The sequence below is a fragment of the Lagenorhynchus albirostris genome, chromosome 7 (genome assembly GCF_949774975.1).
Source record: "Lagenorhynchus albirostris chromosome 7, mLagAlb1.1, whole genome shotgun sequence".
In the NCBI taxonomy this organism is placed as follows: domain Eukaryota; kingdom Metazoa; phylum Chordata; class Mammalia; order Artiodactyla; family Delphinidae; genus Lagenorhynchus; species Lagenorhynchus albirostris.
This window is the reverse complement of record NC_083101.1, coordinates 21,290,518-21,313,525: the sequence shown is the minus strand read 5'-3', so window position 1 is coordinate 21,313,525 and position 23,008 is coordinate 21,290,518. Positions and strand designations below refer to the sequence as shown.

The 23,008-nt window shown below is 37.2% G+C and overlaps 1 protein-coding gene across 1 annotated transcript in view; it reads left to right on the top strand.

The window, feature by feature from the left end:
- Positions 1-23,008, top strand: part of KIAA1958 (KIAA1958 ortholog) — a 170,532-nt gene that overhangs the window by 111,164 nt on the left and 36,360 nt on the right. The window contains exon 3 of the mRNA XM_060154602.1: positions 16,376-16,459. Within this exon, the coding sequence (XP_060010585.1) occupies positions 16,376-16,459 (84 nt within the window). The remainder of the gene's footprint in view (positions 1-16,375; positions 16,460-23,008) is intronic.

Genomic DNA, 23,008 nt, shown 5'->3' with positions numbered 1-23,008 from the left:
TCTGTATGGAGAACAGTTTGAAAGGGGGCAAGAGTGGATATAGGGAATTCTCAGTAGCTAAGAAAGGAATTCCTGTGTCACCAGTGGATAAGAAATCCAATGCCAAACTCTTATTCGAGTCTTAAAATATATCATTTTAGATGATCAAAAGGAATATGTCTAAAATAGTAACTTATCAAGGCATAACTGTGTTAACAGTTTTCCTCTTAAACATAAGACAAAGCAATATTTCCAGAAAAAAATAAAATAAATCACAAGAGAAGTGTACAGTTAAGACAGAATGGATTAGTTCTTGGTTATTAAAGAGTAACATTTTTAATTAAAATTTTAAGTTGGAAAGATATATACCAAAATGTATCCAGTGGCTGTCTTTCAAGGATGAATTTATGGGCAGTTTTGCTCTCTTCTTTGTATTTTTATTTTCTGGGGAAAATTTTTATATTAAGTGTGTTGCTTTTATGATAAAATTAATAAAATGATTTTTATTATTAAATGTGTTACTTTTATGATAAAATTATTTTTATTTTATTAGGGGAAGTATACTTAAAATAATATTTTCCTCATTTGAATAGTTACCCATGTGAATAAAGGGCCATTAAACCATAGTTTTTTAAAGTTCAGATATTTCTAAATTAGAAGATGCTTATATATGCAAAGCATATTTAAGGGTATGTAAACTCACTGAGGTGAAATGCAGTCATGGCTGAATTCCTGAACTGTGCAAGGACTAATTTTTACTTTTGAGAATAAGTTAAATTCATTAAAATTTTACTTAAGAGTCAGATTTTGAAAGACAATGAAAGAACATGTAGAGGTTGATGAAATAATGCCTGTTTAACAGTATTCTGCGCTATATACTAATGGAGTCATCATAGAGTGAACTGAATAGGAGAGCCATGTGTGTAAAGCTGGGACTTTATGATTGAAACCGTGGAAAATGTAAATGTCACATCTATAATGAATCCATGTATCGTCTATGACTGCCCTAAGTCCAGAAAAGTAAGAATTCAAAAACAAGTCTTTTGGGAAATTGTGTATGATGTTTTGTATATCAAAGTCTGATAGCAGCTCACTGTATATTTTATGTATCACACCAGCAGCAGATATTTCAGACACATCAGAAGGTACTCTTGATTCAGTGTCTCTGGCAGTATAATAAAAAACTGCATGAGAAATCTCTAGTCTCTAATAAGCAATGTATCAGTGAGTGCTGTCAGATTCTGTAGAAAATTCCACAACATGATTTATTACATTAATTACAGTCATGTGGGTTTCGTGCTGCTAAGCTTGAAAATGCAGCCACATTCTAAAGTTGATTTAAGAATATATTTTGGCCAAGACGAAAGTCTCCTTATTGTGATTAATCCAGTACAATATTTATTCTCTTATTCTATTCTTTTCACCTTTGGATTGCTTAATTCCTTTTATGTGACTTGAAATTAAGTTTGAGATTTGAGAAGCTTCATCTGGTTTTTATTCACTCCTGTCATCTGGTCTCCCTTTTACCTTTTGTGTCTTAGTCCTCACTGAATGCCACATCTCCTCTATTTGTGAAGCTTGTTTGAATTTACTCCCTTGTAAGCAAATGTGGATAGCCTCGAGCTGTCCCTAGCTAACAGGGCTGCCCTCAAGGCTTATTAGGTCACACCTGGGATGCTGCGTCTCTTTTTGAGTGGAAGGAGCAATTGAGGAGAAACCTTCATTTTCTTCATTTAGTCCAAAAGAGCAGCATTCTTAGAAGAGAGAATTCCATGATTATACCTTTGTTTATTACTGTACTGAATTCATAGTCACATAATGTCTCTTCTTATAGTAACACACTAAGTGTGTCAAATCACAGGATTCTAGGTCATGGATTTCCCTGGTGGCGCAGTGGTTAAGAATCTGCCTGCCAATGCAGGGGACACAGGTTCGATCCCTGGTCTGGGAAGATCCCACATGCCACAGAGCAACTAAGCCCGTGCCCCGCAACTACTGAGCCTGTGCTCTAGAGCCCGCATGCCACAACTACTGAGCCCGAGTGCCACAACTACTGAAGCCCACGCGCCTAGAGCCCGTGCTCCGCAACAAGAGAAGCCACCGCAGTGAGAAGCCCACGCACCGCAACAAAGAGTAGCCCCCGCTCGCCACAACTAGAGAAAGCCCATGTGCAGCAACAAAGACCCAACGCAGTCAAAAATAAATAAATTAAATAAATAAATTTATAACAAATAGAAAAAGGATTCTAGGTCATGTGGAATGGAAGGTCTCCTGAGAGCTGTTTTAGTAAAAGGCGAAAGACTTATGTGTTCTGAAGAGAAACCAGAGTATCTGAGAGCTGTTTTAGATATAGATATTAACTCCAGTTGTTTCCATGTGCCCATGGCAGGATATGTTCAGTTATGCACAAATGCCCAACATGGGTGGCCTTTATAGATCTGTCTTGGAAGAATTTGTAAATATTTGTTGCAAATTAAAGCATCAGTAGAGGAGGACTCGAGTGAAGTAGGAAGACTTTGATTTAGTGGGTTGGAACACATTTCTCAGCAGCAATATTTATAAAGAGTTGAACTAGATGATTTATGTGTCCAACACTGAGCTAAGTGGTTTGCTTTCCTACCTTAATTCTCATACAACTCTTAAGAAGTGGGTACAATTATTATATTTATTTTACAGTTGAAGAAACAGAGGCTTAAGTTTAAAAACTTATACAGATTCACATAGATGGTGAAACAGCAGAGCTGGGATTTTAATGTAGGCATTCTTGTTGGCAAAGCTGGAGCCATTAACCATTAACTACACTACCTACGTCAACTGCCCTGAAAGGGACCAGGCAAGGTTAGATTTTAAAAATGATCTTTGGCAATTAGGGAAACAATGTTGAACTTAATAAATTCAGAGACATTATGAAAGAAAAAATCTGAATCCAGTGGGTTTCGGAGGGAAGTAATTCTTTGACTCATTCATTATTTTGTTGACTAACAATGTTAGTCCAGTATGATTTTTGATAGTATTTTTCACTGAAACAGAAGCCACTTTTAAACATTTATTATTTATTCATGAAGCAACTGTTCTGCCTGGGACATAAAAACATTCAGATCCGGAAATCTGCCATCCCAGCTCTGTGTCACCTGCTGTAACTGAGGCTTGGGCTGAGACTTATTTGAAAGAAGAGTCATTTTTTAGGCCTTCTAGGGGGAAGGAGAGGTGAAGCTCTGCTTTTCATAGCATGGCCTTAGACCGAAACTATATCAGAACTACCCGAGAACTTGTTAAAAATGGAGACTCCTGCACCCTGTTGGCCATAAATTAATTCCTTGTGGCGAGGATCTGCAAGGATAGTGCCTAGTCTTTACACAAGTGATGTCTCACCTTACCTTCCAACAAACACAGCACCTTGGCCTGATTTAATTCATATATACAGGCAACAGTGAATATAGGTGAGGAAGAGGTTTTTGCCTGCACTTTGTTTATTTAATAAATACTGGTATTTTTTGTGCCCTATTTTATTTCTAGATTTTTATCAAGGAGAGAATTCTCCAGAGGTTCTAGAGTCACATGACATACAACCAGGAGAAATGAGCAGGTGACTAATGTTTATTTAAGTGATTTCTACTTCAGTGAAAAATACTATCAAAAATCATACCGGACTAACTGGTACTATTGTGCTCAATTTTCATGCTCATGAATGTGTATGTAAGAAATGTGCTTTACTTCCATTATTGGAGAAGATTAACTGAGCATAAAAATAATTTGCTGGTCAGACAGCTATAATAGCATACAAGTCTGGCTTCAATTAGTGATGTTAACAATCCTAGAAAATAGCCTGTGTTTTAAAGTTTTAGGAAAAAGCATTGAAATGTGCAACGATTTGGGTATTTAAAGGAGAAAGAAGACACTGACTTCTTAATACTTTTTTTTTTTTTTTTTTGCGGTACGCGGGCCGTTGTGGAGCACAGGCTCCGGACGCGCAGGCTCAGCGGCCATGGCTTATGGGCCCAGCCGCTCTGCGGCATGTGGGATCTTCCCGGACCGGGGCACGAACCCGTGTCCCCTGCATCGGCAGGCGGACTCTCAACCACTGCGCCACCAGGGAAGCCCTTTAATACATTTTATGGTAGTTATAAGGTAATCTCAATTTTTTTCCACCTTTAAAGTAAATATACCTCACTCTTTTTTGAAATAAATTTGCAGAGGTTAGGACCTTTGCTATTTTTAAAAATGAAACATGAATGTTGGCAAATATGAGTTTTGTAACCCCTGACAAATAAAATTGAAGTAGGCCTATTTGTAAGATTACCAACCAGGGTATATTTTTTTTAATACCAAGATCATTTCCCTTGAACATAGAGTCATAAGAAAATTTACATCAAATGAATATGTGTATAGAAGAAGTACCTAATAGATGACACCATAATGTCAGTATAATCTCTTTTTAAAGTGGAGGTCTGGGGACTTGCCTGGTGGTCCAGTGGTTAAGAATCTGCCTTCCAATGCAGGGGACGCGGGTTTGATCCCTGGTCAGGGAACTAAGATACCACATGCTGTGGGGCAACTAAGGCCGCGCACTGCAACTACTGAGCCCAAGTGCTCTGGAGCCCGTGCACCACAACTAGAGAAGCCCGCACGCCACAACGAGAGATCACACATACCACAGCGAAGATCCCACGTGCCACAACTAAGACCCGAGGCAGCCAAATAAATTAATTAATTTAAAAAAAAGAGAGAGAATCTGCCTTCCAACACAGGGGATGTAGGTTTGATCCCTGGTCAGGGAACTAAGATCCCACATGCTGTAGGGCAACTAAGCCCGCATGCTGCAACTAGAGAGCCCGTGTGCCACAACTACAGAGTCTGTGCGCTCTGGAGCTTTCACACCACAACTAGAGAGAAGCCCACACACCACAGTGAAAGATCCCACGTGCCACTAGGACCCAACGCAGTCAAAAATAATAAATAAATATTTTTTAAAATAAAGTGGAGGTCAGCATTGGAGGGAGGGAGCTGTCCCTTGATTTTATGGATATATTAATTCTGGTATGGACTTTTGTTAAAGTATTACTTGTTTTTTCCTTATCCTGATAGTTAAGATAAAGATATTGTCTTACAGCAATTTGTGTGAGAGCTGATAGGTCCTTATTTCCTGAGAAATTAGCCCTGGGAAAAGCTTCCAGTGGCCTTATAAATCATTTCATTATTATAGACATCCAGATCACCTGCCCTGACCACAGCTAACTCTGAAGAACCTTAATAAAGGATAAGGTGACTTTGAGATTCTGATTGTGAGACGCAAAATTTAATTTTATGTCACTGATTTTTATTTTTAGTCCTTTCTCGATGCAGTCAGTATAGTTGGTCTAAAGTGGATTGTGTAATTACACACACAGAGTTATCTCAGTAACTTTCCTTTCAGCTTTGTTGTTAATTCAGTCAACAAATGTTTACTGAATGCTACTACTTCTCAGGTGCTTTTTCAGACCCTGGGAATAAAGCAGCGAAGTCCTGGCTCTTAAAGAGCTCACAGCCCACTGGGTGGGCAGAGAGAGATGCTAAAACAAGTTATCAAGTAAATATGTATTATGTCAGATGGTAATAGGAGTATGGAAGAAGATAACAGCATAAGGGGAGTAAAGAATGTCAGAGGTGGAGAAATGGGCTGTTGATTTATTTTTTTTTTAAAGTACCTTCTTCAAATGTTTGGCATGTAGAGGTCTTTTGCATTTAGCATATTCAGTCTCCTCTCCTTGGTGTATATCTTTATAATTACTATATAAGACCCTCCATCTGTCTATCTCACTGACCTGGCTTTATTCCCACTCTAACCCCCAAACCAGGATCGGTGTTTCACAGTCCTCATTAGCGCAAGCCTTCCCATACCTTTCCCTTTGCTCATGCAGTTTCTTCCTGGGATGCCCTACCCTCCTGTTCCACTTAACCAAATGGTACCCATCCTTTAATACCTAACCCAAGTCCCTGTTCCCCAAAACAGAGCTCTAACCCAGCTCAAACTCTTTTTTTGACTTCTCTCTCTCTCTTATTTCTTTCTGAATTCCTATAGAACCTGGAGCCTGTGCCACAAATGTGGATTAAATATTAATTCCAACTGCAGCCTCATAAATACATCTACTCACCAGATTTCTTTTGCTTTTTTTACTTTTCAAATTTAAAATATATTCTTATTTAATAAGCTCATGGACTTATTATTCATTGATTTATAAAGAGAATTTAAACATCATTTCTCTATCAAGTAAAAAGACAAAATACTCTTCTTAAATGAGTTAAAAAGAAGTTAAACATCAGGAAATGTTTCTTATTGCTTCAGATGTATTGCTTTAATAAAATCACAAAAGGGATGTGATAGCTAAGTTTATTTTTTGTTAAATTGAGTGCCACAGTAATAGAAGCAAATGGATCTAATTTAAATCTAACATAAATCTCCTCAGGTTTAATGAGAACACAAGATACGGCACTAATTATGTGTTTTTCCATGCCATCTCCTAACAAGGGAGGAAATAATTGGATTAATGGGGCATGGAGACTATGTAAATAAGTACAGAAAAGCTGTCTGCATAAAAGCTTTACTCAGGCTCTCCAAAGATTCCCTGGGCTGGTGCTGAGGCTCTTCCTGGGGCCCTGCTCCAGGTCACGGATCTCTTGGAAATCAGTAATCTAAAACTTTTCAGTCTGTTGGCTACGTTTATCAGAGACCCGTTTCACTACACTAGGTTTATGGGGTGGCTTCCCCTTTTGAGAAACTTCAAGTAAGTTTTAGTAATAAATATGGCTCTCGAGGATGGTACAGGCAAGAAATGTATCCACTTTAAGAACCAAGGTCACTCACATCTTCTGCATACAGAGTTTATCCAACCTCCCTACTTAAAACCAAAACCATACTAGTGATACAGTGACAGCCAGCACCACTAAAATAGTAGCCCAGCAGGCTGTGGTGTGGGGAGAGGGAAGGTAATACAAACTGAAGGTCTGGGGAAAGGCAGACCTTTTTAGAATACATTTTTGAAAGCCATGCATGTCCAGAAGTTCTCCCTTTTTATATCAAACTCAGATCACAGCCCGAGATGTTCAGTCATTCAAAATATATGTGGAGGGGCTTCCCTGGTGGCGCAGTGGTTGAGAGTCCGCCTGCCAATGCAGGAGACACGGGTTCGTGCCCCGGTCCGGGAAGATCCCACATGCTGCAGAGTGGCTAGGCCCATGAGCCATGGCCGCTGAGCCTGCGCGTCTGGAGCCTGTGCTCCGCAATGGGAGAGGCCACAATAATGAGAGGCCCACATACTGCAAAAAAAAAAAAAGAAAAAAAAATATATATAGGATCTATGGATTTAAAATTCTTTTAGTAGTACATATTCAGACAGTCTTCATACCCAGTCTTCATTTGGTAGCTCTGCTGTGCGGGAACATATGCTGGGTACTCAGGATTCCCAAATGATAAATACATGAAAAAAGAATGTAATTAATGGGGCATAGAGACTAAATGAGTATAGAAAAGTTGTCTGCTCTAAAACTTCATACATTTTCTAATATCTTTTTTGTTGTTGTTGTTGTTGGGGAGGAGAGGAGGGGAGGTGGTGGTTGACTTGGATATTCTCTTGCTCCCTCTGGCTCTGACCTTCTGCTTCCATCAAGAAGGTTCAGATTATGGATCATTTCATTGTCTGGGAGTGTTTTCCACCCGATCATCCAGTTGTGAACTCAGCCCTACTTATATAAAGCAGAGTTTATTGAAGATTTTCTTAGCATGGTAGGAGGTAGGTTTATATCATAACAGAGCAATGCAAATCTGACCATGTAGTTTTCTGAACAACTAGTTTTCTTAGGATAAAATACAAAGTCATTAATAATGACTTACAGACAAGGCCCGGCAAGATCCAGCCTGTGAGTTTTCAGACCTCTCGTTGTACCACTCTCCTTTCAATCACTTCACTTTGGGCACACTGACATTCTTTCAGGTCCTCAAACTCAGTTTCCATTGTAGGAACTTCTCATGTGGTGTTCCCTCTACTCTTCCTCCTATACTTTGTATGACTGGCTTCTCATTTTCAGGTCTTTAAGTGGGTCACTTATTCTTTCTCACAGTACCCTGTTATTTTTCTTCATAGCATTTGTCATTTTGTCATGGTAAATTCCACAAAAGCACTCATCCTTTAAACCCAGTTTTTACTTAATTCCTAATATGTTTTAGTTACTCATTAAGTGCATATGAAATGAGGTGGCCCAGCAGGACTTGATGGATTAGCTGTAGAAGGGGGTAGATAGAGCAGGTGTCAAGGATGGTGCTCAGGTTTCAGCTTGGGCACTTAGGTAGGTGATGGAGGCACTGACTGGGTGAAAGAGCAAGTTTGTGGAGACAGAGCTAAGTTACGTTTTAGGTCTGGACACATATAGTGATTAGACTGTTAGGTGTGTTAGGTTCACGAGAGCCATAGGAAACATGATTCTAATGCCTACTCATTCACCATCTTTAAAACTTTGCTTCCAATTGTTAAATACCTGATCTGCTTAGGAAAAAAAAATTGTACTTGCATATTTTGGGCTGTTACCTTGTCTTCTCTGTTCAGTTTTCTAGACCTTTGGGATTTTACCCACATTCAGCTTTTAAAATTTGTTATTAATCACAACTTTCTTGATATAATAAAACCATTTTGCTCATCTCAGTGCATTTTCTTTATTGATGACAGTGACTCATTCAGTTTGCTGAACCGTATACATACTTCTCTTAAGAAAATTGAAAGTGATCTTTATCATTTTTGTTTGTGTTGAAAACAATTTTTGTTGCTATTTAGAATCCAAGTTCTATTTCTTACCACGTACATTCAAACAAAATTTAATCAAGTTTGACTGCTGAGTTTTTGATGAATGCCCAAATCTTCAGGAATATAACCCTTCTTCAGAGTAGATTTCATGGATCAAAAAGCATTCAGTGAACATTTATGGGATCTCTATTAAGTGCATGGCATCAAGTTAGGGACTGGAAGTTGCAGCGATCTCATTCAAATGCAAACAGCTGGATCATACTTCTGACTTCTCTTTGAAATCACTTCAAGACAAGAAAGAGAAACAGAAACATTTTCTCAAATAAACTAAAAGTCTTCTGCTAGAACCACAGTATATAAAGAAAGGTTGCCGATCACAGCGATGAAACAGGGATTTGGATATGATACAAGAGAACTGTGACTGTAGCTCTCAGATGAAGGTATGAGACCTCAGTTTTCTACTGCTGAGTGGCAAAATTAACAATCACTTTTGAAGAACTGGAATGGGGAGTTTGGGTTGGTGATCAGAGCTTCCCTGGACCCTATTTGACAGCAGAGAGTAGCAGACGAAGCAAGACTGAGTAGAGGACCACATACACATTTGCCATCTTTATGGGAAGTCATCTGCCACTGCAACAAGGCAGTGGAGAAATGCTTGAATTTATGACCTGAAAGGACACACTGTGTACCAGAAAAAAGATGGGTGCACAGTGATCAACACTGAAATATAGCCTAGTAAAGTTGTAGCCATTCACAGATAAAGAAATAATCATTTAGCTACCCAGCTCCCACCCCCAAAGTGCAATCAAGAGACCCCGAAGGGAGAAAGATTATGCTGACCATTGACTTCTCTACAACCACAATCACCACTGTTATTTATTGATAACAGCTAGGTGGCTATCTAGGAAAAAATATAAGTTGGTACCTACCTTAAACCAAACTTAATTCAGATGATCAAATATTTTAAATATTAAAAGGACTTCCCTGGTGGTCCAGTGGTTAAGACTCCAGGCTTCCACCACAGGGAGCACAGGTTCAGTCCCTGGTGGGGGAACTAAGATCCCACATGCTGCGTGGCGTGGCCAAAATAAATAAATAAAATAAAAATGAAATTAAGAATGCTTTGAAGAAAACAAAAGAGAATTGTATTATGGTTTCACAGTGGGGAAAATATGTCTAACACAAAATGTAGGAAATATTTTTAAAAACAGATAAATTCAATCCCATAAATGTAACCAAGTCACAAATACAAAAGGCAACCAAAAAAAATACGCATATACACATCTTTATATACATTACACAGGGCTAAGTATAATAATAAGAAGAAAAAGAAGGCTAAATATATCTAGAGCTCCTATAAATAAATATTTTTTTAAATGGACAAAGGACAGAAAGAATCCACAGATAGAAAATGAGAAAATATAGGGGGCTAATAAGTATTTGAAAAATGTTAAATGTCATTTATCATAAAAGAAATGAAAGTTTAAAAACCACAATGTATATTTTACAAATTAAATAAGCAAAGATTAAGAAGTTTGATAATACCTTATATCTCGGAAGATATGATTAAACCAGCACTCTCATACCTTATCACGGAAGTTAAATTGGTGCAGCAGATGTACAGGGCAACAACAATATAGCGGTTCTACTTTTGGAAATTCATTCTGTATATATACTTGCTCATGTGTAGGAAATGTCATGTATACAAGGATACCCAGTGCAGCATTTTTTATAATAGGAACAGGATGGAAATAATGCAGATAATCCATCAGCAGGGAATCAGATAAATTTAGTGTATCCATATAAAATACTTTATTTACAGCTATTAGAAAGATTGAGGCAACTGTGTGTGTAATGATATAGAGCTATTGCTAATACATTGTTAATGGTAAAAAGCAAAGTGCAGAATAGGATGCATAGTTGCAGAATAGGATGCATAGTATATTCCTCCACCCTTTTTGAAAGGAGAAGAATAAGTGTGTGTGCATAGAAAATCCCAAAATTATACCCAATAAATTGGTAACATTGGTTCCCATGTAGAGGGAAATACGGTGACAAGGAGATGGGATGAGAGGGGGACTTACTTTTACTTTCTACCCATTTGTAGCTTTTAGATACTGTACCATATGCTGTATTGCTTATTCAAATTTTATTAAAATCAAAAGGATCGAGGTCCATATAAAAAAATTACTCTTAATTTCTATCTTAGAACATATAGATGGATGTTCTAGTAGATGGCAGATCAAAATGTAAAGACTGAAACAGTAAAGCTTTTGGAAGAAATAGATATCTCATGATCTTGGAATAAGCAGAATTTCTTAAACAGGATGCAAAAAAGCATGAATCATAAAGGGAAAAAATTGATAATTGGACTATATTAGGATTAAGAACTCTTGTTCTTTAAAAGACACTATTAAGAAAGTGAAAGGGCAAGCCACAGACTCAGAGAAGATATTTGTAATACATTTATCTGACAAAGACTCATACGCAGGATATGTTAAAACCTCCTGCAAACAGTAAAGGCCAGGGACTTCCCTGGTGGCCCAGTGGGTAAGACTCTGTGCTCCCAGTGCAGGGGGCCTGGGTTTGATCTCTGTTCAGGGAACTAGATCCCACATGCCACAACTAAGAGCCCACATGCCACAACTAAGACCCGGCACAGCCAAAATAAATAATAAAATACAATAAAAATTTTAAAAACCATTAAAGGCAGACAGTCCAGTAGAAAATAACTTTAACAGGCACTTTACAAAAGCAAATATCTGAGTGTACAATAAACTTGTGCAGAGCTGTTCAGCTTCATCAGTCATCAGAGAAATGAAAATTTAAAAGTTCAGTGCAGTAGCATTACACATCCAACAGAATAGCTAGAATAAAAAAGACTAACATTACTTAGTGTTGCTGAAGATATGGAGCAATCTGAGCTCTCACACTCATGGAGAAAGCAAGTTGGTACAACCACTTTGGAAACTTGGTTATTAGTATTTATTAAAGCATAACATGTGATTTCCTATGACCTAGCAGTTCTGATTCTAAGTATACACCCCAAAAAATGCATCCATGTGACTCACCAAAAGACACCTACTAGAGTGTTCGTAACAATTTTATTGGAAATAGCCCTAAACTGAAAACTACCCAAATGTTCAATAGAGTGGAAGAATAAATTGTGATAAATTCACGCAATGGAATGTTACACAGTAAAGAAGATAAATTATCTACAACTACATAACAATATGGATGAAACTTCCAAACATAATGTTGAGCAAAAGAAGACAGACACAAAAGAGTTCATCCTCTAAGATCTCATTCATATAAGTTATAACAACAGGCCAGACAAACGTATGCTATTTCAAGTCAGGATAGCTGTTATTCTTGGTGGGAGCGAGCAACTGGAAGAAGGGGACGTGAGGAAGGTTTCGGAGGTGCTAGTGATACTCTTTTCCTTATGTTATGTTGTGTTGTGTTTTTAGCTAGCTGCGCCAGGTCTTAGTTGTGGCACGTGAGACCTTCGTTGCGGCGTGCGGGATCGTTTAGTTGCGGCATGCAGGCTCTTAGTTGCGTCATGCGGGATCTAGTTCCCTGACCAGGGATCAAACCCGGGCCCCCTGCATTGGGAGTGCTGAGTCTTAACCACTGGACCACCAGGGAATTTCCTGATACTCTTTTTCTTGATCTAGGCATGGGACTCAATTTGTGAAAAATAATTGCATGCACTTAATGACTGGTCTACTTTACTGTATGCATGTTATACCTAACAAAAAGTTTTTAAAAGGAAGTGGATCAGAAGAATTTCTAAAACTAGAGATAAATGCAAGATAATTATTAACAGTTCTATATTTTATTATCAGTCTTCCCCGGTTTTATTTGATTTTTGTCATTAGCCAAAAAGCGTATTACTATTACTTGACTTTAAAGCCATTTACTTCCCCCTATTCATGCAAAATGAATGAGGGTTTCTCTACCCTTCCAACCTCCTCTTGTGGTGAATTCCAGGCTGTTAGGAAAGGATATAATAATGTGACACTCTACTTTTATTTTCCTACAGATGGAATGACTCTACAGTTATATACCCAGTTCTGATGTTGGGCAGTAGAGGGGTTTCACACCACCAAGAAATTCTCCTGTACCAGCTGGGTGTCCTGTAATCCAGTTCACTTCTGACACTACCTACCTAGAGGTAGCATCAGATTCCACAGGTTAAGGGCTCAGTCCTATAAGACTGACCCATCATAAATAGAAGATTACAAAGGCCCCCGTCCTTGGCAGGGATTAATTTGCTAGTGCAGCACACAGAACTCAGAGAAACATTTTACTTACTAGATTACCAATTTATTATAAAAGAACATAACTCAGGAATAGCCACATGGAAGATGCTCAGGGCAATGTGTACCACTCTCCACATGTTCACCAGCCGGGAAGCTCTCTGAACCCTGTCCTTTTGGGGTTTCATGGAGCCTTCATTACATAAACTCAGTTGATTAAATCATTGGCGTTTGAACCCAATCTCCAGCCTCTCTCCCCTCCCCAAAGGTGGAGAAGTAGGCTAGGACTGAAAGTTCCACCCCAGAAATCTCCTGCTTGCCTCCACTGACAACCAGCCCCTACCCGTAGGTGCTTTCCAAAAGTTACCTCATGAACATTAACAAAAGACACATTGATCGCCCTCATCACAGAAAATTCTAAGGCTTTTATGAGCTCTGTGCCAAGAACCTGGACGAAGACCAAATATATATATATATATTTTTTTAATAAATCACCATATCACAGATTCTTAACTAAGATTGAGACCAAATAGAAAGTAGAAAAAGGCTTGGAAATGCTGGGCTGAGGATGTTGAAGTAGTGCTGTGGTGTTGGTCAACTGTGAGTGTGTTAGCAGGGTGCTAATAATGTGGATCTGTTTCAGTCAGTTTATTTTTGTAAAAAGGTAGAAAATATTGAATATTTTATGAAATGATGAGGATTGACTGTAACTAGAATCAGTATTTCATATGATTTGATAATAGTTGTTAGGCATCTTGTGAACAAAAGCATGCTAAATATGAAAAAATTAAATAAAATTTTAAGCTTCTACTTTATCTGGAACATTTTGGCAGTCCTGCAGAATATTCCAGTTCCAATTAAAAGAATCAACTTCACTAACCTAAAACCCTTTCAAAAATCCTGAATTCAGTACACCTTAATTCAGGCCAAATACCCTGTTTGCAATGGCAAATTTCACCTATATCAGAATGTGTATAAAACAGAGAAGGACAAGAATGTGGACAATATTTGGATTTAATCATCGATTTATAACTTATAAATTTTGTTTGGCTCCTCAAAGTCTTTAATGCCCCAGAGTATGTAACACAGTAGGTTTGGGATGGAAAACTCGGTCTTCATCCCAGAAAACTAAATTTTAGAAAGGATTCCATGTGAAAGTTGAAGAACTGGAAATGTTTTTCCCTAAAGTTGTCTTTGAATGTTTATTTCTTAGAAAGTCTTTGTTTAAAGTTTGAAGACTGTTGTGATAGATATTTGAACAAGTAGCCACAGTAAACAGATGTGCTGACCCCTTTGGCTTTGCATGTAAACAGTCACGGAAGCTAGCACGGTAAAAGGTTACATGTGGCTTCACCTTTCTAATGGAAAGATACACATCTTTATTGTTCAACTGGAAGAAGATAGCATAGCCAAAAGTTAAGTCTAATGAAGGATAAAATATACTGTTGTGTATTTGAATTTTGGAAATATGCTCTCAAAAAATATGCCTATAAAAATATCTAATTAGCTAGTTTAGTGATTTTTTAATTCATTTCATTTTGTAAAGTTATGAGAACTTTGGCAATTATACCTTACAACTGTCATTTTAAAATAATATGGACATTCATAAATGTGTATAGTAATACAAAAAGTAGTGTTTGTGAATAAAATTCAGTTTATTCGAAATTTTATTTTTCTTATTGTATGTGGTTATTTCAAAGACTTCCCACTGAGCAGCCTTAAAAATCTGAAGTTTTCCTAAATAAAATAATTGGGATAAACAAAATAATTTTATATTATACTTTAGAATCAGAAATTACATTTTTATGTTGTTTTTAATTAACCTTAGTGTTGGCCTCTCAACATCAATAGGATAGCCTGTTTTTTCTATTGTGTAATTTCATATTTAGAATTTCTCTTTTGAGTTCCACCCAGACCATGTCTGACATAATTGTGGTTATTTTTGACAAAATGATTTTATTGTTAATGTTAACATCCCAAATTTAAATTACATGTTACTGAGAGAAAATCATTTAAATGATATCACTGAATTTAATCATTGTAAAGAAAAAAATCTAGTAAAACAGAGTAGGGCTTCCTTCATAAGCCATAAGCACTAGATCTTTTTTCTCCCAGTGTGTTCTCTTGAACCTCATCCTGAGCATAGAGGAATCTGATTTTGATTGAACATCCTGAGTGATTCTGAAGCTCACTAAAATGTGAGAACCACTACTCCAGAGCAACACTACTTAATCATGGGTGATCCATAATGGAAAGAGGCACCTCCGGTCTTTGGTGGCAAAATATAAATAATAAATTAATAAAGTTAAACTATCCAAGAGACATACCCCTTCCTTACATCTTGATTATAATAGCCTTACTCAAATTTCATTGTCCTGTCTTTATAGCTGTGAAGTTTTATCCTCATTACTTTCCCAAAACACCAAGTTTTTTTGTGTTGAAATATAGTTGATATACAATATTATATTAGTTTCAAGTGTATTACATAATTATTTGACATTTGCATACATTATGAAATGATCACCACAATAAATCTAGTAACCATCTGTCCCTGTACAAAGTTATTACAGTATTAATGACCATATTCCTTAAGCTGTGTATTATATCCCTGTGACTTATTTATATAATTGGAAGTTTGTACCTCTTAATCCCCTTCACCTATTTTGCCCCACCTTCCCACCTCTTTCCTGTCTGGCAGCCACCCATTTGTTCTCTGTATTTATGAGTCTGTTTTCATTTTGCAAAACACAAAATATTTTTATCACTTATTATAAACTGCCCTGCAATTACATATAGAATATTTATAAACCACGTTTACCTGAATTGCTGTAGAATGTGTCTCGTTAACTGCTGTAAATGATCTATTTAGTAATTTTTAAATATAGATCTCTAGAGATAATGCTAAATAACAGATTCGAATATTTTTGTTTAATTCAATAAAATGGAACCAGTACAACCTCTGGTTTCACAAATGAAGTGATTTAAAATACGTGTGTTGCTCTGATGGGGCCCTCGCGCACTGCATTAGGGTAAATAGCACACCTCTGTCTTTTTTCCTAAAACGAAGGCTGCCTCTAATCCCACTCTTTCCACAAATCTTCGTGCACTAAACTATGTGCCAATGACATGAGAAGCTCATTTTGATTGTAGTGGGCCGTCTCTTGTCTAGTACATCATTTGTGAAACTGAAGTTGGCTATTATAATGCAACAGGTATGTAAATAACATTTATTAGTAATCTCTGTAAAATTGATTCCTTCTTTCTCTTTTTCATTATAAAAGGAAACTTTATTTCAGAGTAGAAAGTGCATTGTCTGAACTCATCAACACCCTCTTTATCCCTCCCCTCCCCAATTTGTTGCAGACCAGGATGAAAGAGCAGCTGAGCTCAGCAGGGAGCAGAATGAGAAAACCATCCGGAGCACGCAGACCGCGCTCCGCAATTTCCGGGAGTTCCTCATCTCCAAGTATCCTTCTGAAACAAGAGAGATTTATGTCATCCCTTGCAAGGAGTTGGATGCCTACTTGGCCTCTTTCTTTGTGGATGCCAGGCAGAAGGATGGATCCGAGTATGAACCCAACAGCTTGGCCAATTACCAGTGTGGACTTGAACGGTACCTAAAAGAACACAGGTATGGCTACAGTATCACCAGGGATAAGGAATTCAAGCGCTCCCAAGAGGCCCTGAAACAGAAGCAAATTGAACTCCGCTGCAAAGGAAAAGGAAATAAGCCACACAAGTCCATGAAGCTCACCTTTGCTGATGAGCTCATTCTGCGGAAAAGGGGACTGCTAAGCCGCTATAACCCTGAGGGTCTGCTCAACCTCGTCTGGCTCAACAACACAAAAGCTTTTGGGCACTGTACGGGCTTCCACGGGTCTACCTTAAAGTGGGGTGATATTCGGCTCCGGGTAACAGAAACGGGGCTGGAGTACTTGGAGTGGATGGGTCAAGACACTGGTGACCTAAATGCCAAAACCAAGAGAGGGGGGACAGACTCCCGTGTGTATGCCACCCAGCATGCTCCACAGACCTGCCCCATACAAGACTATAAGGAGTATGCCCAACGGCGTCCTCCTGCTATGCGCTATGAGGATGCCCCTTTCTACCTGTCCATTAAGCCGGTCGTGAACTTGGCGGCTCTGCATTGGTACAACTGCCAGGCCCTCGGCAAGAACAAGCTGGCCAAGATGGTGAAGACTATGTGTGAGAAGGGGAACATCCCTGGCAGGAAAACCAACTTCAGCGTGTATCAGAGTTGCAGCACCTTGTCCGAGGCCCAGAGCAACCAGCTGGTGCTTATCTGTAACAATCTGAGCCAGCAGGCCGCCCAGTCAGTGGCCGGGCACTCCAACAGCGGCAATTTCATCGTCTCTGCCTCCTATGACTCTTCCTCAGACACTGCTTGACCAGGTGGCTTGAGCAAGACCCCAGTCTGGTTATTGAGTCCAGAGAAACTGTGATTAAACACTGCTTCTCGTTCCCTTTCCTCGGCCCTCAGTGTTAACTTTATAAGAATATAAATATATAATATATTTTTCTTTTTACAAATAAGCCAATGGAGATAGTTTAGTATTACTAACGTAGTATTCATAGGCTTAAAACAAATGTACTCGTGGTGATTAAATATAATTACTGTTATAGACTTTACAAAACCATAGTGGTTCTCAGGCAACACAAAGTAGAGAAAGAATTCCATTTTTTAAAAAAATTATCAAAAAGGAAACTGAAAGTCAGCCTAGACACTTGTGTCCTCAACTCCTGCTTTTCCTTCCCACCCCACCTCTCATTTTTAGTCTACTTAATAAATGGCATTATTTTTTTAATTTTTAAAATTCTGCATTAATCAGGAGGAGACAACATTAACTTTACTGCTTATACAAAACTGTCAGATCCAGAATAAGAAAATGTTGGTATAAGCTAGAAAAATTATTTACAGTCTTTTTTTTTTTAAGCATAATTAGATTTTAGTCTCTGTGCCTCATTTTTTGCAATTTATGAAAATCTAGATGTTTAGCTAACTTCTTTTGGGGGCAGAGGAGGGTAGAAGGAGGGAATAAAGGTGCCATTCTTTTTGGAAGCTATATAATTTTAAAATAATATGCGAAGTCCAATATTATGGCAAAAAAGACTGTTACTAGCTCATTTTTACTGTTGTGCTTGAACCTGGAGAGAATTTTTTTTTGTTGTTTTCTAAGAAATCAATGTAAATGAAGTTTGATTATCAGATTTACAAGAAATTTAAAACTACCAAAGCTTTGAAAATGTTCCCAAGCATTAGATTGTATATCAAACATAAAGAGAAAGTAGAGAATGGAAAAGTCTTACTAAAAATCTAGAAGCACTAGTCAAGACAACAAAAACCTCATACTCTTCAAAGCTCAAATCCCCTGAATTATTTATTTATAAGCATTGAACTTCAGTCTGTTTTCCCTAGGGGATTACTTGACTCTGTAGTTGAGATCAAAGGAATATTGACACTCATTTTAGGTAACAACATTTTGTTACCAAATTTAGCTGAATTCAAACCTTGAAAATGTGCACTTTCTTCTACAGTAAATACAAATGCATTTATGTGTGATAATCCTGCAATTATAATAATTATAATTTTGGTTAAACAACTCTCTGTGGTGGTTTTTCTAAGGTCTTTATTTTCAAGCCTATGGTGAATTATTAGTTGAGATACTTCAATAATAAAATAATTTAGATGAGCTAGGTTCCTATCTTGTATAATCATTAACACATTAAAAAAAAATCCAAATCTTAATCACTTTGTTGGATCTGGGCGTTCATTTGGGAAGTATTTGTTCTTCAGAGCATCCTCATAATTCACATTAGCTAGGAAGCTAGGTGGTATTTTATGTTTTAATTTATTGTACCAGACCAGGACAAATTTCATTTTGATTTGCTTTGCTAAATCATCATGTTAGCTGAGCTTTCCCATGGCTAGGCAGCTCTTCCCAACACTAAGTCATAAACACATAAAGACCCATTACTCTAATAAGCTGTGACCTTTCCTTTGGCTCAGGAGTGGGAAGTCTGCCGTGGCCTTTGTGTTATGCAATCTACTTCATTTCATGACTTTCCTTCCATAAAGAGGCATCCAGAAACAAGAAGAAAGAGCAGGATACTTTGCTTTTATCTTTTTGTATTAATAATGATGGTAGCCACCATTTTTGAGCCAGTCTGTGTACCAGCACCGTGTGTGCTAAGTGACTTACATGCACCACTTATATAAGTAATACTAATTTATGAAAATTAGAAAATCCAGATGAGCATAAAGAAAACAAAATATGTACTCATAAATCTGCCAGCCAAAAATAACCACTGTTAATATTTTAGTAAATATTTCTTCAGACATTTCAATACATACGTATTTATTTCTGTATACATGGTCTTTAATCCTTTCAACAACTTTGAAAAGAAGATTAATTATCTCCATTTTATGTTGAGATCAAGATGTAGCAGGTTATAGCTAAGGAGATGGTACTGTCATCTGACTCCAGAGTTTTTTCTATTTACCTTTCTGAGTTCCAACCCGTAATTAGTTTCCAGTGATTTGAGCTGGAGATGAGGACATGGTGCCTTCCCATCTCTCAAGTCTGTCTGATTAAAAGGAAGGCTGAGTGATCTTTCATGAAGGCACACAGTGTCCCCTCGTCCCCCCTCTTCTGGTCATTTTGAACCACAGAGCCTCATTCTTCCAATTATCTTAACAAAACCTTCCTCTTCTTACCCTGTAATGGGCTCAGAAGTGCACATGACAGCCTACTGTGAAAGAACTCTGTTTTAAAAATAAGTTGTTTTTTTTTTTTTAACATAGGTTACCTCTCATTTTAAAAAAAAGATTTCTGTAAAACATTTAAAATGTGATTGTGCATTTTGTTTCTGCATAAAAACTCTTGTTTTTGACAGCAAAGTAAGTTTGTCATGGGGAAGAAGGTTAGTCAGTATGCACTGAGAAAGCAGAACTGGGAAATTTTGAATTCCTGTTTGTGTATATTGAGGTACTAAACTGAAAATCTCTCTCTTATTTAATCCTATAGCAGTTTCATTTAGAAGAACGCAGATTGAGAATGTGAATTATTTTTTATTTATTTATATTTTGCTTTGATAACTCAAACCAAATAGGAACGTTGTGACATTTAAATTTAGAAAACTGTTTTACGAAGAATGGCTTGGTAGAATTTTAGCTGAATTATTGTAACTCTTGGGGATAATTAAATTATGAAAAATTAGTGGCAACTACCTCTAAATTTTGTGTTTTTGTACAAACAATACTGAGGATATACTACTGCCAGATACCATATGTATTATTTGCTATTTTAACTTTTTAAAAAATTACATCCATACTGCGGCAGTGGTTGATGCCAAAATCGTGTATGTGCTTTAGCAAAAATTCAACAGTCCGGCAGGTGTTCACTATAACTGAACATGCTGCCTTTCCAGGCAATCCTGTGGTTCATACAAAAACAATAAAACTGTATTTGCAGTTTACGCTTTAAGGTCAATGTAATGTCATGTAAGAAATTCCACAGTGCCCCTCACATGACTCTGGAAGTTTTGCACTGTCTACAACAAAAATGCCAAACCCATCTGTCAGCATTTGGATGACATAAGCTGCATAATTGTTTTTCTTCTATATTCATGGGAGTGCCTGGCTATTGAAAATCATAGATGGTAGCAGTTTAAAAAACAAAACCATAATACTTGAAAAGGTTAGAGAGAGTCAGGTTGTTTATCCAACAGAGCTTATTCTTAAGAGTCCATCTGTTATCATAGTAGGGGTGGTCTGAATATGATTTATAATATATCAGGTACTTAAAATATTTTTATTATAGTTAGTTTTCCCTGTGTTAAATTTTCCCCATGTTAAATCACTTCCTGATCTACAAAAGAATAGTCTGAAAGTTTTCTAGTATAGATCAGGTCTCTGGTTTTTCAACTAGGTCATGGTTAGCTGATACTTCCATCGAATTAAGTCATATGGCTTAGGTTCTAGATGCCATGAAATCAGATGACTTCACTGAGATGAAAATTTATAGTTCTATCAACAAATATTTGAACACCTAGTGTCTAGACACTAAGAGGGGTACAAAGATATACAAAATAGTTCCTGCTTTCAAAACATTTATAAAAGATACTGTAATAGAAGTTTGGTTTCATTTTTGAGAGCCCAGCAAAAAACTATCTGCCAATACTATTTTGCATAGTTTCTCAAATTTTTACTCACACAGTTTGTCCATTATTTAGCCATTGAATATGTTGGTTTGCTGTAGAATACGTAATACTGCTTTGAGTATTTTGTGGAGGATCTTTTAGAGCCTGTTTTAAAGTCAGTAATAAGGTAAAGCCATTTCTACACCATCCATTGTGTTCACATAGATGCACAATGCATAAGAATGTGCAGACTGTCATCAATGAGTGTCACTTATTAAGTACTTACAACGTACCATGGTACTGAGTGCTTTTGTAAGTTGTTTCACTTAATTCTTACAATAGTCCTGTGAGGGTAAGTATCATTATTTCTTTTATAAATGAGGAAATCCAGAGAAGTCAGATAGGTTGCCTACATTACTTAATACATAAGGGTATCAGGATCTGAAACTATATCCAGCTACCATTACGCACTAACCTTTTCTGCTGTGGCTGCCTGTTCACAAAGTGATTTACTGTGCTTCTTTAGATTCTCTGAAGTGATAAATTGTAAGTGGAATCTCTTGTATAATAAAATCATCAATATTCTTTCAACTCTGAATTGACTGAGAGCAGTGCCATCCCCTGGCATGTTTGTCAGCATAAAATTATATAGGCCCCCTAACTGTGGTTATTTTGAGATGGAACATTCAGCAAAGTTTGTTTCCCCTTCGCCATGAGTAGAGAGCAAAAGTTTGTGTCATTCTTTAAAGAACTCTTAATTTTGTCATGGAGGTGAATGTGTATATGGACAAATAATTATATATATATATATATGGTTTTTTTTTTTTTTTTTTTGGCTGTGCTGCACGGCATGTGGGATCTTAGTTACCCAGCCAGAGATCGAACCTGCACTCCCTGCATTGGAAGCATGAAATCTTAAGCACTGGACCAGCAGGGAAGTCCCTAATTATATTCTTTTAACAAATGATTGTCCTTTGTTTTTACCCCATATAAACCAAAAATCCTATTTCAAAAGAGTTCCTTATAATTCAGACAGAGAAGAGGGAGGTTCTGGGCAGAGGAAATACCTCTCTTAAGCCTAGAAGCTGATATAGTCATCCACCAGGTATGAATATTGATTGCCGATCTGCCAGGGAGTTTGGTCTTCTCTGCAAATTGGTGCCAGCAAATTATTTAATAGAGGATTTTGTTATTATTTTGTTTTTTAATCAGTCAAGATTGTTTTTAACAGAAAGCTTTTGGGGGGAAATAGTATCTTTATGATTCTCAGTATTAGAGATCAACTGAAGCCATTCAGATTTTTTCTAGTTTGACTATCTCTACAGTTTTAGATATTAAAAGACAAACAGTTCTGATTTCAATCAGCCTTCTTCTGTTTGGTTTTCTTTATCTACAGGAAAAGAGCACTTTGATCTTTATTCCTCTAGCCAAAACAAAGCTTTAATACTTAACATCTGTAAATAAATAGTCTCTACCATGTAATAAAGGAAATAAATTGCTAAGCCTAGGGGAAAAAATCAAGGGGAGTGTATGATAATTTATTACATTAAGGTATTTTTTAAAAGGTTCCTTCTTGAAAAACTAGTTATAAATCTAAGGAATTAAGTTCTGTATCAATCAGTTTAAAAGATTTTTCTCAAACAGAACTCCTTTATACAAGATATATCTCCACAAATCTACCATATGATATGATGTAGATAGTTACTTATTAAGAAATACATCATTGGCAAGGGCATCCTCAATTGTTTTTTTGTTGTTTTTCCCTTAATGCATGGTATTCGAATAATTGCTTCTCCTCCCCATTGGATCGGCCGAGATGATATGAATACATAGGTT